This window comes from Anabrus simplex, chromosome X (genome assembly GCF_040414725.1).
Source record: "Anabrus simplex isolate iqAnaSimp1 chromosome X, ASM4041472v1, whole genome shotgun sequence".
Lineage (NCBI taxonomy): Eukaryota > Metazoa > Arthropoda > Insecta > Orthoptera > Tettigoniidae > Anabrus > Anabrus simplex.
In genome coordinates this window covers 109707340-109730359 of record NC_090279.1, presented here as the reverse complement: position 1 = coordinate 109730359, position 23020 = coordinate 109707340, and the positions used below count along the sequence as shown (strand labels likewise).

General features: G+C 41.1%; 1 protein-coding gene across 9 annotated transcripts in view; it reads left to right on the top strand.

The window, feature by feature from the left end:
• The window catches only part of LOC136886803 (uncharacterized), a 181145-nt gene that overhangs the window by 39151 nt on the left and 118974 nt on the right, over positions 1 to 23020 (top strand). For all 9 annotated transcript variants that reach the window (XR_011019067.1, XR_011019068.1, XR_011019066.1 and 6 more), the window contains exon 2: positions 11444 to 11562. Coding sequence is in view for 6 of the 9 variants with exons in the window: in XM_068230591.1 (XP_068086692.1) it covers positions 11541 to 11562 (22 nt within the window). In the remaining 3 variants the exon portion in view is untranslated. The remainder of the gene's footprint in view (positions 1 to 11443; positions 11563 to 23020) is intronic.

Below are 23020 nucleotides of genomic sequence, written 5' to 3'. Positions count from 1 at the left end.
TAATTATTTTTAGCATGGTCGCGTCAATAATATCCGGAGGATGAACTCATATCTGGTAATATTCTTAATCCAATTAGAGACTAGTGATCGAACTAGTGGTATCACTTGAAATGAAATACTCATTAAACAGCAACGGAGATCCATCTAAATTTCTGAGATTAACTTGAAAATTCTAATAGAATTACATAATTATCACCATCACATGGGTTACAAGTCGTAAGTGCAGTGGCGGCTCGTGGATATCAGCAGTGGGGGGCGCACCTTAGTTTCATAATTCCACAAATATCTCAAGTTCTTCAAAACATGTTATCAAGATACACAATTCGAACACTATACGGTGCAATGCATACGCAATTGTTTTTATTATTATTATTATTATTATTATTATTATTATTATTATATGCCTTTACTGGCAGGACCTAGTGTTTACAGTGCACTATGTCTTCTGGTATGGGCTAGAGCAATTTTGTTACTTTCATTGATCTGTCTCTGTCTTATCCTTGGCTTTGACAATATGAAAGTGACTGAGGTATGAGCGATGCTAGTAATTCCATTCCTTCTGCAGCCAGTCCCTGCTATGAATGGTGTAAAAATGTTGCTCATAGGGTCGGTTGGTGCGTGCATTTCAGTGGGCTTCGCAGACTGATATGTAACAGCAACTTCTGGCTCAGTGAGGATAGCAACGGGAAACTACCTCATTCCTCATTTCCCTAGTATGCCTCTTCAGTGATGCCTAGGCCATCTATGACAGCTGATGGCAGAGCTGTTGAGGATCCAACCAGCCTTAGGGCTGAAGACTGAACATACATAATAATAATAATAATAATAATAATAATATTTGCCTGTTCTTGTCCACCATCGAGTTATGTTTACGAATAGTTTCATTGTAGTGATCACTTACACAAGACACGACATTGACTTCACCAAGCATTTCAAAGTCCATGGTACTATTGATATCACCCCTGTGGTGATCCATTTATCTCCTTTCCTAGAACGGGAGAATAGCGGGCAACGAAAGCAGGAAAAGGTTTCTGAGATATCACTTCCACATATCCGCGAGTTCTTGTTATATACGTCAGGAGAACTAATTTGTCTTTGGAAAGCCCTATTTTCATTTTTCTTTGTCTCCGGTTTTTTCAACAAGAAGTCTGGTGTTGGCCTAAAACACTCCTTCAGTTCGACTTTCTTCTCGGTAGAAAGAGAAGAAAACGTTAGTTCTTTAACATGTCCGACGGTAATCATACTGTACGAAGTGCATACATAACACTACGCCTACATATAAATCACAACCTTTCTCCTAATTTCACCTTGTCACAGTCACATCATGGTCATTCACCAACACAAAGTTAAACATCGCGCTCTCCAGTGAGTATGGCCAACATGAGTCAAGTGCGATGAGCCAGTAGTTACAGTCGTTACTCGTTTCGTTAGTTAATAATCCTAAAAATTACAAGACTATTTTAAATGTATACCGGCACATTTAACTCAGGTAAGTGCCTCAGTAAAATAGTTCCTAGTTTTAGGAGAGAAATGGCGTAGCCAGGGGGGGGTTAGAACCCCCCCCCCATTGAACTTTCACAAAAAGAAAATAAATAGAAACTGACAGTAAACAATAAACTTCTTTTATGTGATCAAGATAAACTCCCTGCAATCTACTGCTTGTTGAGAGTGTTTGCCACCCTACCTGTCACCACTGCAGCCAGTGAGAGATCATTTTCAATATTAAGACACCTTAAAACCTACCTCAGAAATACCACAAGTGAAAGTCGACTCAACGGGTTGGCTCCCTTGAACATTCACAGAGACATAGTTGTAAAACCAACAGATGTGTTAAATTTATTTTTTTAGGAAGCCTCGAAAATTAGATTTTAGATTGTAAACTGAACATACCGTTTGAGATAAAACTGCTGACCTCGATCATATTGTTCCTGTTCTGTATTTTAAAGTAAGAATTTTGTAGTGTATTGCAATCTGAATATCACATACAGTAATTCACTCTTGTATCAGTATCCTTATGACAGCCATGCATGCGCGTACCAGACACGCACAAGCACAAGCACTTTCATTATGTTACATCTTAATTTTGTAACTGTAACCCCCCCCCCCCCATTGGCCGATCCTGGCTACGCTACTGAACTGACCCCTGTTAAATATAAATCAGATCACCAATGTTTCGGGTAGGTTGGCTACAACGATGGGCCACGGCAGAAACGCGCCGGAATCTCCGTAGAACAGCACATCTCTACTGCGCCTCTGATTGGCTCCCTCAAGGCCAGTCAAGCGAGACTCGGGAGTATTTGGTCCGCTGTGAGATAGCGCCCTCCTGCGTAGGGCCAGCAGCGCATCGCGCCGCAGCACAGTACAACTCGCGCTCTTGATAATAATCTTATAGTAAAATATTTCCCTTGTTAACATTTAAGATTAAAATTCCCGAATTTAATGGAACCCCGTGGGGGGCGCGCGCCTTAGCGCCTCCCAAACGAGCCGCCACTGCGTAAGTGCAGCGTTCATGAGCCTTAATCACATTATTATTACTCCCTATTCATGAAGTGTATTCAACGTGTGCTGCATTTTATTTTATTTCACACTGTGCTCCCAAAGACACAAGCAACAAATCATTCAATAATAAATTATTCAATTAATATCCCGCAGGACTGCCAATATTCTAGGTACATCATGAACTGAGCACATTAAATATCACATATAATGAATCTAAGACAATTTATAGCCCACGACCATTTAATTACATTCTTAACCCGGTCTTCTACTTAAATTTATTATTATTTTAGTGATTATTACATCTATCAGTCCTTCTGAAATGTCGTGAAATTAGATGACTCGATCCCAAACAATTACAAGTGAACTTAGATGACACTAAATTTGACCCTATCTCACAAAAATTACATACAACTCCAATCAAGATATTTCCAACATCACATGTAGGCAATTGAAATTTATCGTGTGGTCAGCGATTTTTAAATACATCTAAATCCTACATATGAGAACTCATTCAAAGACAGACTACAACAGCTAGTCTAATAGATTTCAAATTTCAGTCACACACATGTAACTTAACTACCATGACACCTCAAGAAATGAAAATGAAAATAACTCAATCTACTACAAAAACTGATAGAACTACGATTTGGGGAAGAAAGATCATCTAGTTTTACAATGATGAGAAGATATCAAACATTTAAAATGGTACTCAAGTTTAGCTGAAGTTTGATTCCAGGTTGAGATTTGTCATTGCGGCATTTTCCCGTCAGTCACCTTCAGCAGCCAGAAATGCCTTAAATGCTTAGCAGGTCATGGAGACACGGCAGTAGACGTCCCATGATGAAATTATGCTGCACGTTGTAGAGGAAGAATCCGCCTTGAAGTACTGGTCGATTCGCTGGGATGAGTTTCACCATGTGCCAGTAATGTAAGCTGTAACTAATGCAAGAGATATTAGAATGTGCACACACATGTTGGAAAATTTAATGTTCTCGTGGAGAGATAAACTTAACTTGGCTCACTAATGTTGAAGTTCACTCCATAAGACTTTATAGTAAAAACTGCACTAAATTAGCAGAGTGGATGTCTGCCTGCACGGCTTAATTCATTTTCCACGTGGTCCCGATGAATATCGTCACCAGCAGAGTCACAGAGTAGATCAGAGTAGAATAGAGATTCATCAGATCAGAGTAGAGTAGAGATTGATTTAATGTGAACATGACGTTTTATAGTTTTCGCTCGGGGGGTGTGCTTTTCTTAGAGACGATCATTGGTTCACGGGGTCTCTTGTAATTGGTCGTGACTGTTTCTAGAAGCTTGCCTGCTCGCAGTGCAGGTCGGCATGCGCGTGCCTCGAATGGGGACGCTGGCTTGTCACGTGATTTACCCTGCACTCAATCGAACATGGATCAATTCATTGTCCCTCTGAATGACAGAAAAACTAGTTTGGTGCGCGCACACAGCTTTCCAAATGATGAATAGAACTCGGGGCGAACAATAAAACATTTAATGTCGACCTGTCGTAAATAATACAATGCTAGCCAAATTTGAAGGGGACATCATGTACTCGCTTGCAGCGCTATGAGACCTGGGCCAGATCGTATGAACCAAAACTGATTACGACAATAAATAGAGAGGCATCGTTACGGGTCCCCATGAAGAAGAGTTCGGCAGACCCGCACCATCGATTAAGTTATGGTATTATTGCTTATGACTGGGATTGTGTTATCATAAAACAAAGTTCCCCAAGGCACACCATTGATGTGGAGTACTAGTCGTTTCAACAAAACAATCTGCCAGAAGCCCTGAGAAGAAAACAACACTTTAGGCATAACTCAGTCATGACTCTGCAGGAGAAAACATGGACGAATGCAGCAGGAGCAATGCCATATTTGTTCAATCGCTGGTGCTTGGAAGTGCTCAACCATCCTCCATACTCGCTGGATATACATCCCTGCGATTTGCACTTAATCCATGAAAAGAAGGAACCATTGCGTGGGATTCGCTTGCAAAATGTTGGAGATGTTATGTAGGCAATTGATGGCGCTCTTCGCGCTACCCAGAGAGTAGGCAGGCAGGTTCAACGGGATCCAAAGTCTCCCGCATCAGTGGGAAAACTTACATCACTTTGGACCAGATAGTTGCCGAACGACGTACCATATTTGTTGCCCAACGAAACAAATATGCCAGAATTTTCGGGACTAAAATTGGCCCAATGAGAATCAGAAATAATAATTTAATTAACACTAGAATACTACCATATGTAAAATTAATGGTGTGCGCCATATAACTGTGCACTGCTCCTTCTCGTGTTATCCCCACCAGGCCACATTCTTGGTTTCTCTTATGCAGATAGCATTCTCATTGTCCATGGCATAAATAATAGCATTGCAACAAAACAACAAATGGTGCAAAGAAATGCAATTGTAGTCCTTGATCTCCAAAAAAAAAAAAGAAAAGAAAAGAAAAAAATGAGGGAACTCCTTACTTCAAGCTTGGCAGAAGACTACTCTTCGATTGGTAGTGAAGTTGGGATCTCCAGTGAACAACTGCTTCAGCCAGATGGACTTGAATATTTTTTCTTTTTATGCACTGCCAAACACACATTCTTAAAAGGGCCGATGACCTAGATGTCAGGCTCAACAACACCGAGCTCAATAGCTGCAGTCGCTTAAGTGCGGCTAGTATCCAGTAATCGGGAGATGGGGGTTTGAACCCCACTGTCGGCAGCCCTGAAGATGGTTTTCCATGGTTTCCCATTTTCACACCAGGCAAATGCTGTTGCTGTACCTTAATTAAGGCCACGGCCACCTCCTTCCCATTCCTAGGCTTTTCCTATCCCATCATCGCCATAAGACATATCTGTGTCGGTGCGACGTAAAGCAAATAGCAAAAACAATAAAAAATAAAAATAAACAACAACAATCATACCGAGAAGGTAGCTGTGATGTTTGGGTCACGTACCTATCAGCACATACGTCTTATGGTGATGATGGGATGGGAGAGGACGAGTACGAAGAAAGTGGCCGTTGCCTTAATTACAGTATAGTTCCAGCATTTGCCTGGTGTGAAAATGTGAAATGTAAGCCATCTTCAGGGCTGCCGACAGTGGGATTCTCAACCATCTCTCAAATGCAACCTCAGAGCTACGTGACCCTAACTGCACAGCCAAATCACTCGATATCTGGATTCTTTAAAAGACTATCAAAAGTCATTAAATAGGCAATTATTATCAAGATAGGCAGTCCGACTCGTTGGCTGAACGGTCAGCGTACTGGCCTTCGGTTTAGAGGGTCCCGGGTTCGATTCCCGGCCGGGTCGGGGATTTTAACCTTAATTGGTTAATTCCAATGGCACGGGGGCTGGGTGTATGTGTTGTCTTCATCACCATTTCATCCTCATCACGACGCGCAGGTCACCTACGGGTGTCAAATAGAAAGACCTGCACCTGGCGAGCCGAACCCGTCCTGGGATATCCCGGCACTAAAAGCCATACGACATTTCATTTTTCATCAAGATAGGCACAAAATGCTGAAATAGGCATTAATTGGCACAATAAAACCAAAAAATTATTGCAAAGAAGAGCCTAAGTTTCCGTATACAGGAATAAAATAGGCAAAATCTCATTCCTATTCATAACGTACTGTTAACTGGAATTTATTTCATAAAATATCCTGCAAGCAATAGTCCACTGGATTAAGGTAGAGGCTTCCCAGTGACAGTGATCAACTCTGGCACAATTTTCCCAGCCTAGATATGGACTTCGCCCAGTAGATGGGTGTCCTGCTGAAATATCCAATGCTTACCTGCGAACAAGGTGGTGGCCAACAGCTTCAAAACCTTTTCTGGGAAGTCTGTTTGGCAGTCGGTGGCATCTGCAGGTAACTCTGTAGTCGAGTATTCAATGAAAAGAGAGCACGTACATCCAGTGTGTGTGTGTGTTTATTTCCCTAACTATATCATTCGAATGCAGTTTCATGACAGAGGCCCCACTGTCACCTAGAGGAGGTATTCACATTAGTTGAAAGGTACAGGTGCCACAATTCAAAGGAGTCTGGATGGAGTGTGGTGTTCACAAGTCATGGCTGTTCCGAGTGAACTGTGGTAGGCAACAGGATGCAGTTGTTGAACGAGAACACTAGCACTTCTACTGCTCCAAGAAGGTTACATGCACAGGCACAATACATTATGACAATGCTAAGGGTTGCTCAGAATACAATTTCATAGTGAAGTAAAAGAGCCCGTACATGAATAATAGTTTTGTCAATGTGTTGTGTAAAAAACATGAACCCCAAACAGATAATTTTCCTAGGTAAGTTGCTCGACTAGTTCATGTTGTTCTTTGTCCGCCTCTATAAAGTGTCTGGCAGTTAAGAATCCATGATGCTCAATGAACTTTTAATGCCACTGCAATATGAGTGTACTTGAAAAAGAAAAACAAAAGAGATGGACTAAAGATTGGTTGAGAAGGCACATGACACATGGACATAAAGATATGTTGAGAGAACTTTCTGTACAGCTAATAGACTACAATAATTTGAGGATGTACAAGGAGGAATCATTCAACCAATTAGTGAACCAGATCTTGCCCTTCTTATGCAAGCAAAACATTGTGCATGAGGAAGGCAAATCTGCTCATGAACACCATTATTTGAGAATGGGAGATAACTTAGTCTGAAGTCGACTGTACTACCTGCAACTGTCTGACCGAGGGTCAGGCGGCCAGTACCAAACCTGGCAAACTAGGGAAGAACCAACAGCTACGGGTGGATGAGCTCTCCCTTAGTAGGTTTGATGAAGCCTTTTTGTAGGAAATGACACATAAATTTATCATAGTTCAGGGCACTCTCTTGCCCTTGGGGCAGAAAACTTCCGCTAAAGGCAGATGAACCATATTTGGTCAACGACGGACCAGGTGTAAGGGCAGTACGTCCCCCCTCGGCTGGAATGGCGGACGAAGGCTGCAGTGACTAGTAACCCTTCAATTGTCTTTCATCTGCTTGCCACTGAAAACAGTTCCTAAGTCATCAAGTACAATGCGTTTGTTGAAGTACAGCAACACTTTCACTCTAAAAGAACCTCATGCACAGCAGTCTTCCAACAACAAATTGACTCTTCCAAAAGTCCTGCGGCAATCAGGAAGTTGCGACGGGGGTAGGATCGTGATGTCTGGAAGTCTCTAGTGATAACTTGGCGTGTAGGTGGTAGATATCGGTCGTCTTCATTAGGATTGTGGCTGTAGAGCAATTCGGTTGCTGCATCTATGACTGAGCAGTCCTATTTAGGGTCCAGTCTGCTCACCTCTCATGGGGAAGGGGCTAGAAAAGGTGCTCTAAATATAATCAGCCATTTCTAGTACCGATTGGATAGCCGCATCCAATGGTATCACCTCAATGCCATTGAACAACAAAGAAATATTTTGTTACATGGAATGTAAGAACACTTAATGATGACACTTCAAATGAGAGACCCGAAAGGAGAACAACCCTTGTGTGTAGAGAGTTATGAAGATATAATTTCAACATAGCAGCACTCCAGGAGACCCAACTTGCTAAAGAAGGTCAGTTGAATGAAAACAGTGCAGGATACACTTTCTTCTGGAAGGGTAAACCTACCAATGAACACCGAATACATGAAGTAGGCTTTGCCATCAAGAGTAAGCTTCTCAGAGACCTGCTGAAGCTTCCAACTGGGCATAATGAATGCATCATTACATTAAGACTTTGATTAAATGGCAACCAGCATGCCACAATAATTTGCACATATGCCCCCACATTAGACTCTAATGAGGACATAAAAGAAACATTCTATTTAGATCTGGATGACATCCTATCAAACATCAATCGCCTAGACAAAATCATCCTGCTTGGCGATTTTAATGTCGGAGTAGGAAAGGACCACAAAGTATGGAATGGTGTCACTGGCCAGGAGGGAGTTGGCAGTGAAAACTCCAGTGGTATTAGAATCATCTCAAAATGTGCTGAACATGGACTGATAATCACCAACACCTTCTTTTGCCAAAAGGATCACTTCAAAACATCATTGCAGCATCCTAGTTCGAAACACCGGCACCTCATTGACTATGTAATCGTCCGCTAGCAAGATCTACGCGATGTTCTCATCACCAAAGCAATGACGGGAGCTGATGACTGTTGGACAAATCACCAACTTATTACATCAGTGATGCTTTTGTCACTGTCCACCCAGAGGAGGAAACAACAGGAGAGCTTCAGACATACTTTTGACACCGATAAGTTTGACAATACAGAAATTACGTCAAAATTCAGAGAGCTCCTTCATCGATCTTTGCCAAAAGAATATCAGCCTGAAGTAACGCAACACTGGGAGAATCTGAAGACCACTATTCAAGATTCTTGCAAAGAAATATTAGGATATAAGGCCAGAAAACATCAGGACTGGTTTGATGAAAATGATAAAGAAACTGAAGCATTGATCTGAGAGAAGAGAAATGCCTTGCAAGCACGGCGAAGGGACATGAACTCCCACTCTAAGAAACAAGCCGTAAGTATTGCCAAAGCAAAACCCGTGAGCCCAAGAATGCATGGTGGACAGCAAAGGCAAAAGAGTTTCAATATCTAGTAGATAAAGATTCATGACAATTCTTCCAAGCGACAAAAGCAGTTTATGGTCCCACCACCTTTGGGAGGAATCCCCTTTGGTCCAGTGATAACAGTACACATTTTAAAGATCAATACTCCATGATGAATAGGTGGAAAGAGCATTTTGAAGACCTCTTGAACCAGGAATCGATTATTGATGAACAGGTGTATGATGAATTAAGCCCGCCTGGTGGCCATGATCGTTAAGGCGCTGAAGTCTAAAAACGGTCTAACACCGAGGTTAGCCGGTTCGAGTCCCGTTGGACGAAAAAAATTTCACCATCAGAATGTTGGCCGGCAGGGTAGGGGAGGTGGTGGTATACAATTTCTAATCACTAGATTGCGTGCCAAAAGCCTGGATTAAATCCAAACCTCTCCGCAGTGCTCATATGGAGTGAGGGCATATGACGCTGTTGATGGTGATTCGTCCGTCGGATGGGGACGTTAAGCCTTGAGCAGACCCCTTGGTGCTATTCGACAGGAGTAGGCTATGTGCCGGCACCGGGTTTCACCCTCTCCCTACTATCATATATCACGTCATTCATTTCATCTCTCATTAACTCCTCTGATGAGGTTGACGTCAGGAAGGGCATCCGGTCATAAAAACCGCCACGACAAAATTCATCTCACCTCATACCCGACCCCGTAGGGAAACGGGACAAGGGTTGGACAAACAACAGGTGTATGATGAATTAAACCAAGCTCCCATCAATGAAGAGCTTGGCTCCCTGCCAACACTAGATGAAGTTAAGCATGGTGTCAAGCAAGCAAAGCATCATAAAGCCAGTGGTATACCAGTGGAAGCTCTCAAAGAAGGAGGTGAGGAATGAATAAGATACATACATGAACTGATCTTGTCTGTCATGCTGTACGGTCGTGCTCGTATAGTGTCTTAACACTGACATTATACTGGGATTCTTTCACCATGGTCTCTATGCTGTGTGTATGTATGTTTGGTGTATTTGTGTGATTATCCATCTCTCACAGGTGCTAGTTTAGCTCCACAGTTACTCCTTTATTTACATTTGCTCTGTGCTCTAATTGCCTGATTAGTCGTTTATTTTAAATAATTTTCCTTTCTGCTTAGATGGGTCATTTTTAGTAATGCTTGTTGGTTGCAGTAACTATGGTAACCTCTCGTCCTCCTTGCATTAGTTTGGTGTTATCTACTGGTTTTGCCCTTGACTTTGAAATGATGATGGCTCATATTTAGCATTACCGTAGAGAGATAATCATATATATGCCCCATATATATTTGAATATTGAGCAACACTGTGGGTTCGTTAAATTGGAAAGCTTTGTGAGAGAGGCGAGTAGCCAACGGTTTCATTTTGGATCGCGCGGAGTTAGAGGACAGTCAGTAGCAAGCTTTGAAATCGTGAGTAATTTGAAAGCTTGAACAAGTCTGCAGAGAGTGTCGCAGTATTGCCTGATAAGCAGCGTGCTCAAAGTAACCCAATCGCGGGATAGAAGGCTTGGTTGACGGTCATTGTGCAACCCAAGACAAATTTTTCCACACTACCAACTTCATCCATCGCAGTGCTGACCTACTATTATCTTATGGAAGAAATCTGTTATTTAACCTATGCTTCAGTTTTGATATGAATACTGACTTGTAGTTGATTTTACAGACACATATCTGTTCGTATTTTGGCTACTTTAAATCAATGTACTGAATTGCTCTTTTCCAACTGTCGTGCGCTTCGTCTTCAGAAAGCGGTCGATCCCAAGCCATAGTCCCCTGGGGAACCCCCTCTTTTGAATAAGCCAAGTGAATCTATAACGCCACAAGCAGCAGGGGAAGTGTCCATGTTAGTCGGGACTCCAGTGTTCTTTGTCTGTTATACATTTCAACAGTAACGCTATTACTAATATAGTTTTGAGAACCGAATGTAATGAACAGTGAAGCTATTTGAGAACTCTCTTAAAATGCACAATCCTGCTGCGAATTAAGACCGATAAATCCGGGAGTGAACAGTATGTTATTGTGGCAGGTACCTCTGCCCATATGACGAAATAGAGTAATGCCAAGTGCACGAGGCACAGTGTACGTTGCAAATTTGGGACGGTAAAGGCTCAAACCTCCATGACTCTCGTGGACTGATTTAACAGTGGTTATATGCAAACATTTATCGGGTTGCGTATCGCGATCACAGGAGTCGTGTGTGTGCGCTCGACACGATTATTTCACTGTATATGGTCAATATACGAACTATTCCGTTAAATATTAACTGTGAACGAAGGTCAATATTCTATTTGTTTAATTATTTGTATAGAGTGATATTTGCGTATGTAAGTGAAAAGGTATTAACTATTCATTCTAGGAGTGTTATCTACAAGGACTACGATGGCATCATCCTGTGCTGATCCAGTGTTATGATAGGAGCGTAAATCTACAGCCACAGCAGTCATGTGACTGGCATGGAATCCAAGATTGACAAAGGTAAGTGAAATGCTAATAATATAAGCATGTTCTTAGAAGTCAGCTTAGTTTCATCCTATGTAGATTTTAAGTTTACATTAAAAGTCAGCTCGCTAGGGCTGAGCTATGCTTTGTTTTAGGTTTTGTAACTGGTTATCCAGGGCGATTGCATGCTAATGCCCTTATTTTTCTGTGTTAGTTTAGTACTGGGAAAAGAGGATGCAATTAGGTGTAGATAGGAATGTCTTATTTCGTTTTATTTCAGGTTATTACGATATATGTATTTTAGGTGTAAAATCAGGAGGTAGCTTCTTCATTACCGATGCTATGCGCCCTTAATGCTTAGGGGGATAAGAATAGTCAAAGCAATGTAGGTTTCTTTAATTACTACACAAGAGCGCGTTTTCAAGTACATTTCGGCCGCCGGAGAAGTGTGAGGCGACGTTGAGAAGTAAGAGTGTTACTTGAGTGGAGAAGACAGACAATTTGGGAAGGAGTGTAATAAAAGTGCAAAGGAAAGGCGGAATCACCTAGAATATAATGAGGGTAATGAAGCAGGAAAATGGGCCTGTGAAAATTTCAGTGAAGGAAAAAATATGAGTTATAGCTGCTTGTTAAGAGACAGGCTTGAATACACCTGGATATTCGGTAATACAGTAGAGATTCGAACCCATCCGCGGGTAGTTGTAATTTTTTTGACACTTTGAGTCAAGTTTACTTAATTTTATAATTTAATTTTCGAACAGTATCGATAATTTTATCATGTGCTTAGTTAAATCCATTTTACCCCAAAATTTGCTTCTTATTCACACTAAATGACACTGTTTCCCATTCATATACCGTAGGTTATTCTTAGGAAGTTAGCTTTAGTTTCAACGCTCAAGTTTTGACCGAACGTACCACAAGCTCTTCGACTTAGCCTGGCATATCTATATTTTGGATGGCGCCGTATCACGTGGGGAGATAGTCATTTTTAGCGACCCAGTACCGTGGGGGTAATTGTCATTTTGGGCACTGTTTATACCTACTCTAGATCATTATTTTGCGCTGACCGCATCTTTTGTAGGCAATTTTAGGAGTGTATTGTTCGAAATTTTGGGGAGGATGATAATTGGTACCCAATATTTAAGTTAAGAGATAATTTCAAATAGGCACATTATAGATGACAAAGTCCGATATTCTTGTTCGATACTCAGACTGAGTCATGTGATCTGGCAACTTGACGTACTAGATAATCGAGTCTACATTGCGGTAATCGATAGTACTTATGTCCGTACATGAATACGGGAGGGTGAGGTTTCCTTGGAAATCGTATATTTAGAAGAAGTTGGTTTGGTACATATTGGCATTAAAGTTAAGTTTTGTATTGTAACCAAACGAAGAAAGTCACACCAATATGAGAGGTAAAGTTAAAAACATATCACACGTACCCTTGAAAACTTATAAGTCTTATAAGACAATAATTATTGACTAAAAATACAAATCTCAATAAAATTAATGCTAATCTCACACCCCCAATCATGACGTAGATGTGATGGCAATAAGTGTACCTAATACAAAAGTTGTAAGAGCTTTGCAGGAGTAGTGAAGATTAAAAAGGAGGACAGATAGCCGATGGTAGAAGCAGGTCAAATAAATCAGCGATTCCACTGGCAATTCGAGAACAATAAAATGATTTCTAGGTGAGGCAAGCATACGATGTGTATCCTTCAGATACATTCGACTACAGACATAGCCTAAAAATTTATGTGAAATACATTTGCATAGCCAGTGATTTTAAATTTGTTTTTATTTGGCATAAAATAGGGACACAAGTTAGTCTCAAGCTCTGATGTAAATTTGTAATTACAGGGGCATAACTGTTAAAGATTGCAGGTGTATGGACAATTGTTGTGGGAAATACCGTATAAACCTTTAATCGGAAATAATATGCAAATGTAGTTACGCATTGATGTCTAATACATAGATTTGAGTCCGAATTAGGACAGGCCTACATTTTTATTTAACATTTGGGGCTACACGAGTAATATTCTGTAAATTATTTATACACGGCTGAATATTTTTTCTTTTATCGCGATATTAAAAGCACATGATATGAGTTAGGCAGTTTCTGCATGGTGAATTTTGGAAGCCATATTGTTTGTGATTATGCAGACAGCAGAAAATAGGAATTTAAAATTAAAATTTGAAAATCTTGGTACTACATATATATACTTTTACGCCGGAAGCATGGCTGTCTTATTCGAATTGAATAAGATGGCAGTAACTTGAGCCGATCTTCTGGCTAAGATGGACTTTGCAGGGGCGGAAGCCAGGGTGCGCGAGCAAGAGTCGAAGGAGCGTATGAAGAAGATGGACCTGTCACCTGCGGAAGCTACGAGATGCAAGCAGGAACATATGGCAGAGATAAAGGACAGAATCAAATTACCAGCACTAGAGGCTGAGAAATGCGAACTCACGATCTCCGGAGACGTAGTGAAACAGATAATAGAAGGGAATGAGAAGCTTGTGGGAAGGATTGAAGTAGTTCAGAGATGTCATCAGGAGGGTATGAATCGCTTAGAGAAGCGCATTGACGAAGGAGATTCGAACCGAGGAACAGGTAGTCCAAATTCAAAAGATCCTTTAGGAGCTGATAGGGAAAGTATCAGATGGAGCCTTAAAGACAGAGAAACAACTAGTAGTTTAGATGAGGCACGCACGGAAATATGAAAGAATAGGAGAGCGATTGATCAACTCAGTGCAGAAACGGAGGAGAGATTTTCAGCCATCACCGAAGAAATCAGGACTCAGGTTGCCGAAGTGAAACCGAAGAATGAAGAAAAGCTGGAAAGAAGACTATCTGAAAAGAAAAGGGAAAACGTAGCAAAGATGAAAACCCTGGAAGAAAAACTTTTGCACGAGGTCGCGGATCAAATTACGGACAAGGGCGAGGAGATCAGGAAAACAGTTCTGACAGATAGAGAGACCACCAGAGGTAATATATCTGAAGCATGGGCAGATTTGAGTCAAAAGAATGCTCATAATTTGACATCTACAGAAAAGGAAGTTTAATACCTGACAGACAAGATGGAGTTGCCAGATCTCAGGACAAGTAAACAAATGGACAAGTTTAAATGTTCGATTCAACAGCATAGCATGGAGAGAGAGAGAAAATAGTAATGTGGGCAGTCATAAACCTTGAAATGAAAACCAATATCTTGATCACTCAAGGGGTCCGTCACAGCTAGACTGTACATTTACGATATATTTGTACCACATGCGATTCCTAGGAGTCAACATAGAGAAAACTCAGTATTCACGCTCGATAATGTCTGAGCACATTATGCCAACATCTTTCAGAGATTCCTCCACGAGTGCCATGGGCTATGAAAGGAGTGGGCACCCAGAATTTCCGAACTGAATCAGAGTTAAGACTAGGACCACTTGCAGCAACACATCCGTGCGAGAAATTAGACATACCAGCAATCAAAGCCCTTGGAGAAGGTTCGGAAAGAGTGCGGAAGTCTGTTTCAACAGAGCGTGTGGTGCCTTGTCGGAAGCTATAAAGCTATTAACTAAGTGAGGGGCCGATAAAATTCCTAATTAACCACTTGACGTACTTTGACCGATCTCTCCGTCCTGGCTCTCAACCGTACTCCGGTACAAAGACCGATCTCTCCGTCCGCGCGTAGTGTTTATTTCCGGACCCGCTCCAAGTCGGTTTCCTTTGTGAAAGGATTTGATATTAGTAAGGTAACCTCTTGACAGGTGGAATCACAGTTTTATTCCATTGATGTATTTGATAAACACTTCTGTACAGTTATTCCGCAGAAAGAATAACCTGTATCTTAGCAACCTCACCGTAAGCGAAGTAAGTTGAGAGACGAAGCGATTTTGTGGGAATTTTTAGAAGAAAATAACATTGATATAGAAATAAGCGATGAAGAATTTAGTGGATATGGAAAGTAGTTCGTGTGATAGAAACTTTAGCGCTGCTAGGGGTGTACACAGTGCTGTTTTGCCGTCAAATATGTCACTGAATTTTAGGCCTACAACTGATGCCACACCAGCGGCTTCTAATCATATTTTACACAATAGGGAATGGAACTGGGAGCACGTAAGTTATACTCTAGAGTATCATTCATGCATCGCAACTGGTGAAGGTGTTTTCCAAAGGCACCTACGACAATGCCCGAAGGAACTTCAAGTTATGAACGAATTTTTAACAGCAGACTTTTTGGGAACATCTAACTAATGAGGTAAATGCTTACGCAAGTAAATGTCTTGTATCGGCTGCCGAGGATATAAATAGGGTAATGTCATATGGAAAGGAACACTGGTTTCCTGTATCTGTGGATGAAATGAAGGCCAGATTACCTTGAAGTGGTAATGTACAGTATGATGGAAAAAAAGACGTCCAGACCCAATCTTGTTGTTGACTACAACCGTAGAAAGGGTGGTATTGATTTACATGACCAGAGAGTCGCATCATTCCCCTTGACGAGGAAGTATGTAAAAGGATATAAAAATATACTTCTACATGCTAGACATGACACTTCTGAATTTCAACATCATTCATCACCTCCTCAACTCTGACAAGAAGCGAGTAGGCTTTACCAGCTTCCAGATCAATTAGGCCGAACAGCTGTTGGCAAGTGTGACCTTGCCTGACTATCGAAAATAAGGCACCCAAGCCTTGGGGATGCACCAGTGAGACTTCAAAGGGAGGCACTGGGGACCCCCAACAACGAAGAAGGTTATCCCATCACGGAGATGCAAAGTCTGTGCAACACGGGGTCTGAGAAAGGAAACTTCATATGAATGCCACGGGTGCAAGGTGGCGATGCATGTATATGACTTTTATGATCTACTATATTCATAAAGACTTCACAAAGTACATCTGACAGTAGTTCGGATATTTCCTTTCATTAAGTTGCTGTCAAGCATGCTTTTTCAGTGTCGGTGATAATATCATGTAAATTAATGAAAATAAATGGTACACCAAGGCATAAATAAGTTCAGTTAAATGGTATGTGAATGGGTTAAGACACTATTACAACTGCGCTTTGGTGTTTAACCCCTTGGCTTATCACACGTTGAGCAATGACTTGTGTTTGGAGAATAAAGAAAGAGGATGCCTAATTTGAATTTGTAATCGTTGCAGAAAATGTGGTTTGCTTGTGTGTATCATGAAGGTATGATCAGAAAAAGAAATTTGGTCACCTTATTGGAATTTGGAAAATACAAGTTCAAAAATCATGATATGTAACTATTTCAAAATGATTTAGGTAAGTTTCCTCAAGAGAAATCTGAAAAGAATACACTAAGGATATAAAAGGTTCAATTTTTTTGCTAGTTGCTTTACGTCGCACCGACACAGATAGGTCTTACGGTGACGATAGGGACAGGAAAGGGGTAGGAGTTGGAAGGAAGCGGACGTGGCCTTAATTAAGGTACAGCCCCAGCATTTGCCTGGTGTGAAAATGGGAAACCACGGAAAACCATTTTTAGGGCTGCCGACAGTGGGATTCGAACCTACTGTCTCCCGAATACTGGATACTGGCCGCATTTAAGCGACTGCAGCTATCGAGCTCGGTCTAAATGGTTCAAAAGGATTTATCAGGTGAAATAGGAGAACTGTATTCTATCCACTTCAACCAATTCAAATAGCAGGGAAATGTGAGATATAGCTAGCTCTTGCGGAAGTTTCAGTACAGCGGTGCTATGAAGTGCACAGGGATACAGGAAATTATCACCTAGCTTACAAATTACAAATAGAGTAAATCTTAATGCACACATCTTCTTTAAGCATTCTTTATTATCTCAGTCTTACATCTTCCTCTTTCCATAAACAATGGAAATAGTCTCAGTGCATCTTCCTCCTTACAGTACAATTCACCATGAGCAATGGACCTCTTATGTTGCAGGAAGTAAATGTGAAAAAAAAAATTCACTCCTCACCGTAATATGTGACCTGAAAAAAACCCAACATGACCACTTTATTACATTCACAGATAAGTCCTTAACAGCCACAAATTTCTTCGAGAAATAATAACTTGCCCGAGCATCATCTTATTGACAATCTACAGTTAAATACTGATATTCCCCCCCCCCCCCCCCCCTTCAACGATTTGTATGTTGCCGAGTTCAGGTGTGATAAAATCTATGCTGACAAACTCCCAACCCTGATACTTTCTGGAATGTATCTAATGAGCCCAGGCTACTTCTAATTGAGGTAGAAAGATGGGCAAATTTTCAGGTCGGGCCTATACATACAGTGGAATCTCAATTCTCCGTTTTTGGAGGGACCACTGAAAAAAAACCGTACAACACGGGAAGACAGAAAATCTGGGAATGAATGAACCATGAACAATCCGGCTAAACATTAAAAAAAAAAAAAAAAAAAAAAAAAAACTGTATACTTAAAATCTTACAAACACCCTTAAACCAAACCAAATTACAGGCCCAATGGGCCTTCCGCCCACCAAGCAACTGCTGCTCGGTCCTAACGCCTGCAGATTACGAGGCAACGCATGGTCAGTGTAACAAATCCTCTCGGCCGTTATTCATGGCTTTCTAGACTGGGGTCGTCATCTCACCATTAAATAGCGCCTCAATTAAAGGTAATTGTAGAATGAGTGAACCAGGAACCAGCCCTCATATCCAGGTAAAAATGCCTGACCTGGCCGGGAATCGAACCTGGGTCCTTCGGGTGAGAGGCAGGCAAGTTCGACCGCGGGGCCGGCTTCAAGCATTAATTACCGGTACATGACGTAAAAGTCTCAAAATTTTACATTCAGTTTTACTGGCGAAACTTGTCGATTTCGTCTGAAAACTTCTTTCAGTTCAGCAACTTTGATCGGTCAAACTGTTAGAAAAACCTAATAACATCAAGACAAATAATCGACCGCAAGTATATTTTAATTCTCTAATCTAATAAAATAAAGCACATTGGATACAAAAGCGCCCAGCATGATGGCAAAATCCCTTTTTCTTTAAATCTTCCATTGTAATTTGGTCACCGGTATACTGTTCGTAGTCAGTTTATGGAAATCTTGTGCCTTGTCTTGTCTACATCATTTAATGGGCTTCGCTTGAGAGCGGTATACCCAGCCACGTAACCTAAAATAGGAAACCAAAGTATGGAGGAGGTGGACAAGGAAAGTCAAAAGTGAAAAAAAGGTAGGAAATTAAAGAATGAAACGACAACACGACTACACAGGAAAAACACAAGGACACAAGGGGACTAATCTTCATGCCAAAGCGACCGATACTTGGCGACTTTCTACTAATCACAAACAGACCGAGTCGCACCGAGAGGAGGAAGAAGGTATCGAAACTACTAGACCGGGTGGGAGATAGAAAAGAAATAGATAAGGTAACTACGGTTAGATATCGAGTATCGAACACGTCTATATTGTGGTACCACGAAATTGGGAATGAATAGGATATGAGGTAGATATATAACCATTATCAGAGGGAATGCGTGTTATTTGGTTACATTACTACCGGCATTCCTGGTAGACCTATTCTGTGAAGCAACAAAAGATTCGAGGTTGTGTAAAAGAGCCACAACTTCCTCCTGTAGAGTAAGGAGCCTTTTTGACCATGTGGCATCGTGCTCAGCTGCCTTAGCATACGCCCCAAGTTTATCGGAAATAGCTGGAATTATTTTCGAAACCGGGTTCGAAGCCCGGGATGTTTCTGGCTTTTCGTTCGCAGGCGACAGAGCCTGCTGGGAAGGAAAGGGAGTGTTCGTCCCGGATACAGAGGAATTGGAAGATATGGCAGTCGTAGCCGAGGGAGGTATTTTGAGGAGTTCACGATATCCCTGGACATCATACCCTGGTGACCTATCCGGACTTGGAGTGTGGGATGAGACAACCGCCGTAAATTTACGTTTTCTGGGCTTCTGATTCTGTAGAACCGGCGCAGATTTCTGGAGTGGAGGAAATTGTTGGAGGGTCAAAAGGGGGTTGAATCTATTGGACACTGGGGTAAAAAAGGACTCGGAGGTTAAAGGAGCACCTTCCAAAGCCTGCTTTTTTTTCATATCCTGTTGTTGTTTATGTTCTGGGCATTGTAGAGATCCTACGGAATGCTCCCCGGAACAATTGAGACAAAGTCTGGTAGGATTTTTACATACTGTAGTTTCATGATCTTGTGCGCAATTGGCACATCGAGGGAGTTGAGCCCTACAGTTTTTTGCTGGTATGGCCATATCATTGGCAGCGCCGACAGATAGTCGGTTGAAAGACAAATGGGTCGACCTGGGTACGAACCCGATAAATGGAGACGAAGGCAGGTAAAGCCTGACTACGAAATGTGAGTTTAATGGTGCCAGTTGGAATACAACTGACCTGGCCATCCTGAACGGAGCGTCGGTTCATTCTCTGAGCTCCAACGATAGGGGCGGTCGATTCAGCAACCTGACAAATTTCCTCTACGGACAAATCTTTATCAACCCCTCGAATAACTCCGATCTTATATAGTAACGCGGAAGGAATAAACGCTTTGAGATTTTTTTCCTTTAAGATAGGATTGGTGAGAAAGTTATTAGCTTTTGTGCTTGTCTGAAACTCAATTTGAATCCTATGGTGACCTCGCCTAGTAATTTGAGTAACACCCGAAAATTTACGGTCATAAAAAAGTTTTCCCAAAGCCATGGGATGTATACTGCCCAATTTCTTACTTTCATTAATGGCCTCCACAAATACTAGATAGGGGCCTTTTGGGTATCATCATATATCTGCGTTTCAGGTTTAAGAGCATACACATCAACCTTAGTAGAGGAAGCACGGTTACGATCCGATGGGGTTGGGTCATTTAACACAAGGGTATTTTCCATACAGTACTCACGAATATCAACTTCTACAGACTCCTCCTCCATACTCTGTCCCCCACTCGACTCCGCCATGATGTGGGGAGTGAGTTAGAATTTAAGACATAGAATACAAAACCTCGTACCACTCCCAAGGAAGCTAAGTAAGACGAAACACTGATCACCCGAACCTACTCGCACCACACGGAGTAAGATACTAGCACCGATAGTCACACGTCCACTCTCCAGCGTGCACCACAGGCAACTGCCATGGAAATCTTGTACCGCGCAAATGAGGCCTGCGGCCTACATCGACTTTAAAAGGTTATGTTGAACTCGAGAATATTGTTTCGAATGTAAATATTGATTCTCATTTTTTCGAATGCATTATATTAAATTATGTCCGTCACTAATCACGATTAAATTGGAAAGAGAAAAAATATCATCAACACTTTTGAATTTATGGTTATTCGCGACCTTGACCTCAGCTGGAAAATGCGCTCGCTCTCCAAGTTGGTACGAGCGTGAAATGATGCAAATGTTTTTACATGTAACGTGCGCAAATAAAACCACTGCGGTTTTAACATTTTAACACAATAACGTGAAATTCGTAGTCTTACATTAGGACCAAAACAGTAATAGGCAATCCCAAAACCTCCCATGGCTTTATGTATGTAAGAAGGTGCAACATCTGTTTTGGTTTCGATAACGTAATCGTATGCAATAATATTAAAACACAAAATTTGTGTTACTTAAGAAGGAACAGTTTAGATTCCTGCCCGGAAGCTCAGTGCATACAGTGCCCTGAGGGAAGTGCCGAAAACCTGTTCGGCGATATGAAACTCGTTCCGTCTTCAAGTAGAGCGGTTGAAATATGCTGTCTCCTTCTCCAATTGTTGTGGACACACTCTGCCTCGTGATTTTGATTCTCTAAACAACACCACCCGAAAGCGATGCTAAGATGGTCCCTTACGCAAGTTCACCGCCGATCGCTTTTCCGCTTCGTCATATTACCGCAATGACTGGACGTTAACACTATGATCCGCAAGTATGCGTTGCCGTCCTTTTGTGAGATACAGTTTCTTGAGAAACGCGTGATCGAGGATTTAGCGTTGATGGGATTGAAATTTCTGAACGGTTCATACGGGATATTGTTTCTTCGAGGAACGGACAATGCGGGATTTTTACAACGTGATTTAATTAGGATGCTCGTGGGACCACGCAATTTGATCGGATAATACGGGGAAACGTAGCTTCCAGGAACGTATCATTGAGGTTCTACTGTATTTGGGACATGTCCAACGAAAAATACCTTAAAATTATCAATAAAACAACCTTAAAAAAAACAACTAAGTTTAAGATACAGAGTGAGCCGGTTCGATCTGCGACGAAAGTACGCTGAATGTTAAATCCTGAAAGAAGAAAAATTTTGTTGACTAACAAATTAAATCACAACCTTCCATGAAGTTTGAAGGCAAAACCAGGGACAGAACATTAATGTTCTGTTTACAGTATGAACAAAGCACCTACCTATCTTTCCAACTGTCAAAACGAGAAATGGTGGAAACATACATCACTATCACTCCTTGCCTTAGATAGGCATGTGGTAACCAAATTAAAGATCAGAATGGTGAAGAGGAACTGCTGTAATCTAGAGCCATGACAAGGTACTAAAGACCTAATTATATCTGTGCCAAATCCTATTTAACTAGCTTCGTCCGCTCGGTGAAGGGTTGACATCCTTTAACACCATTCGTTCCTTGATACACTTAGGATGACATCTATGCACTTCAAGAGACAACTCTCTAGCATAGGGTATACCTCCTTAACTCAATCACTGCCAAACAAGCAATAAATAAGTTTCTGATCACTATGCCTCATATGACAAAGTGTGTAGTTATGAAGTATGGGATACTGTGTAATGGTTTGTACCTCTGCAGGAATATTCAAAGTAGTTCCATCCTCATTTCGAAAGCAATCTGTTGCTATTTTATATTTTTTAAGTAATATCTTTGAGATAAGTTTTAGTAAGGTTTAACCTTTTCAATACAAATTACAAGCTGCATAAGATGTCATCTCCCACCATTTATTCAATAGTGGAACCGGTTTCAACATATACAAATATCATCATCCTAAATCACACAAATTGAGCAAGTACATATTAATTAAAATTGCTGTGGTGACATGTAGTGATACACAATATCATACACTATTCTTCACCAAATAAACACACTGATAACAATATTTAACATGCTTAACTGTACCATCAACTTTTCCTATTGGTGTTTTTTTTTTTTTTTTTTTTACACTGAAAGTGTGAAAGCCTTTAAACGTTTCTTGTTACTGTGTGTTATAATTAAAGTGATATACTCATAGCAAATAAATAATCTGATCTTGCTGATCTGTTTGCATACAAATGCTCAAATCATCACACACCATTTTACAGTTGCATTGAAAATCTTTTAGTGATTGCCATTTCATTAAAACCACTTGTTATTCAAATTTGCCCAAGAACAGAAATTTAGTAGGTAACACATTGCTCATGTAATGGAGCTTGTGGAACTATGCGGTTTTATATCTCATAAAACACTGTCTTAGAAAGGATTGTTAAGATTTACACTGAGACATCTATAAAATTGTTTAGTATAAGACGGTTTTTTTTAAATACCGAAGTTG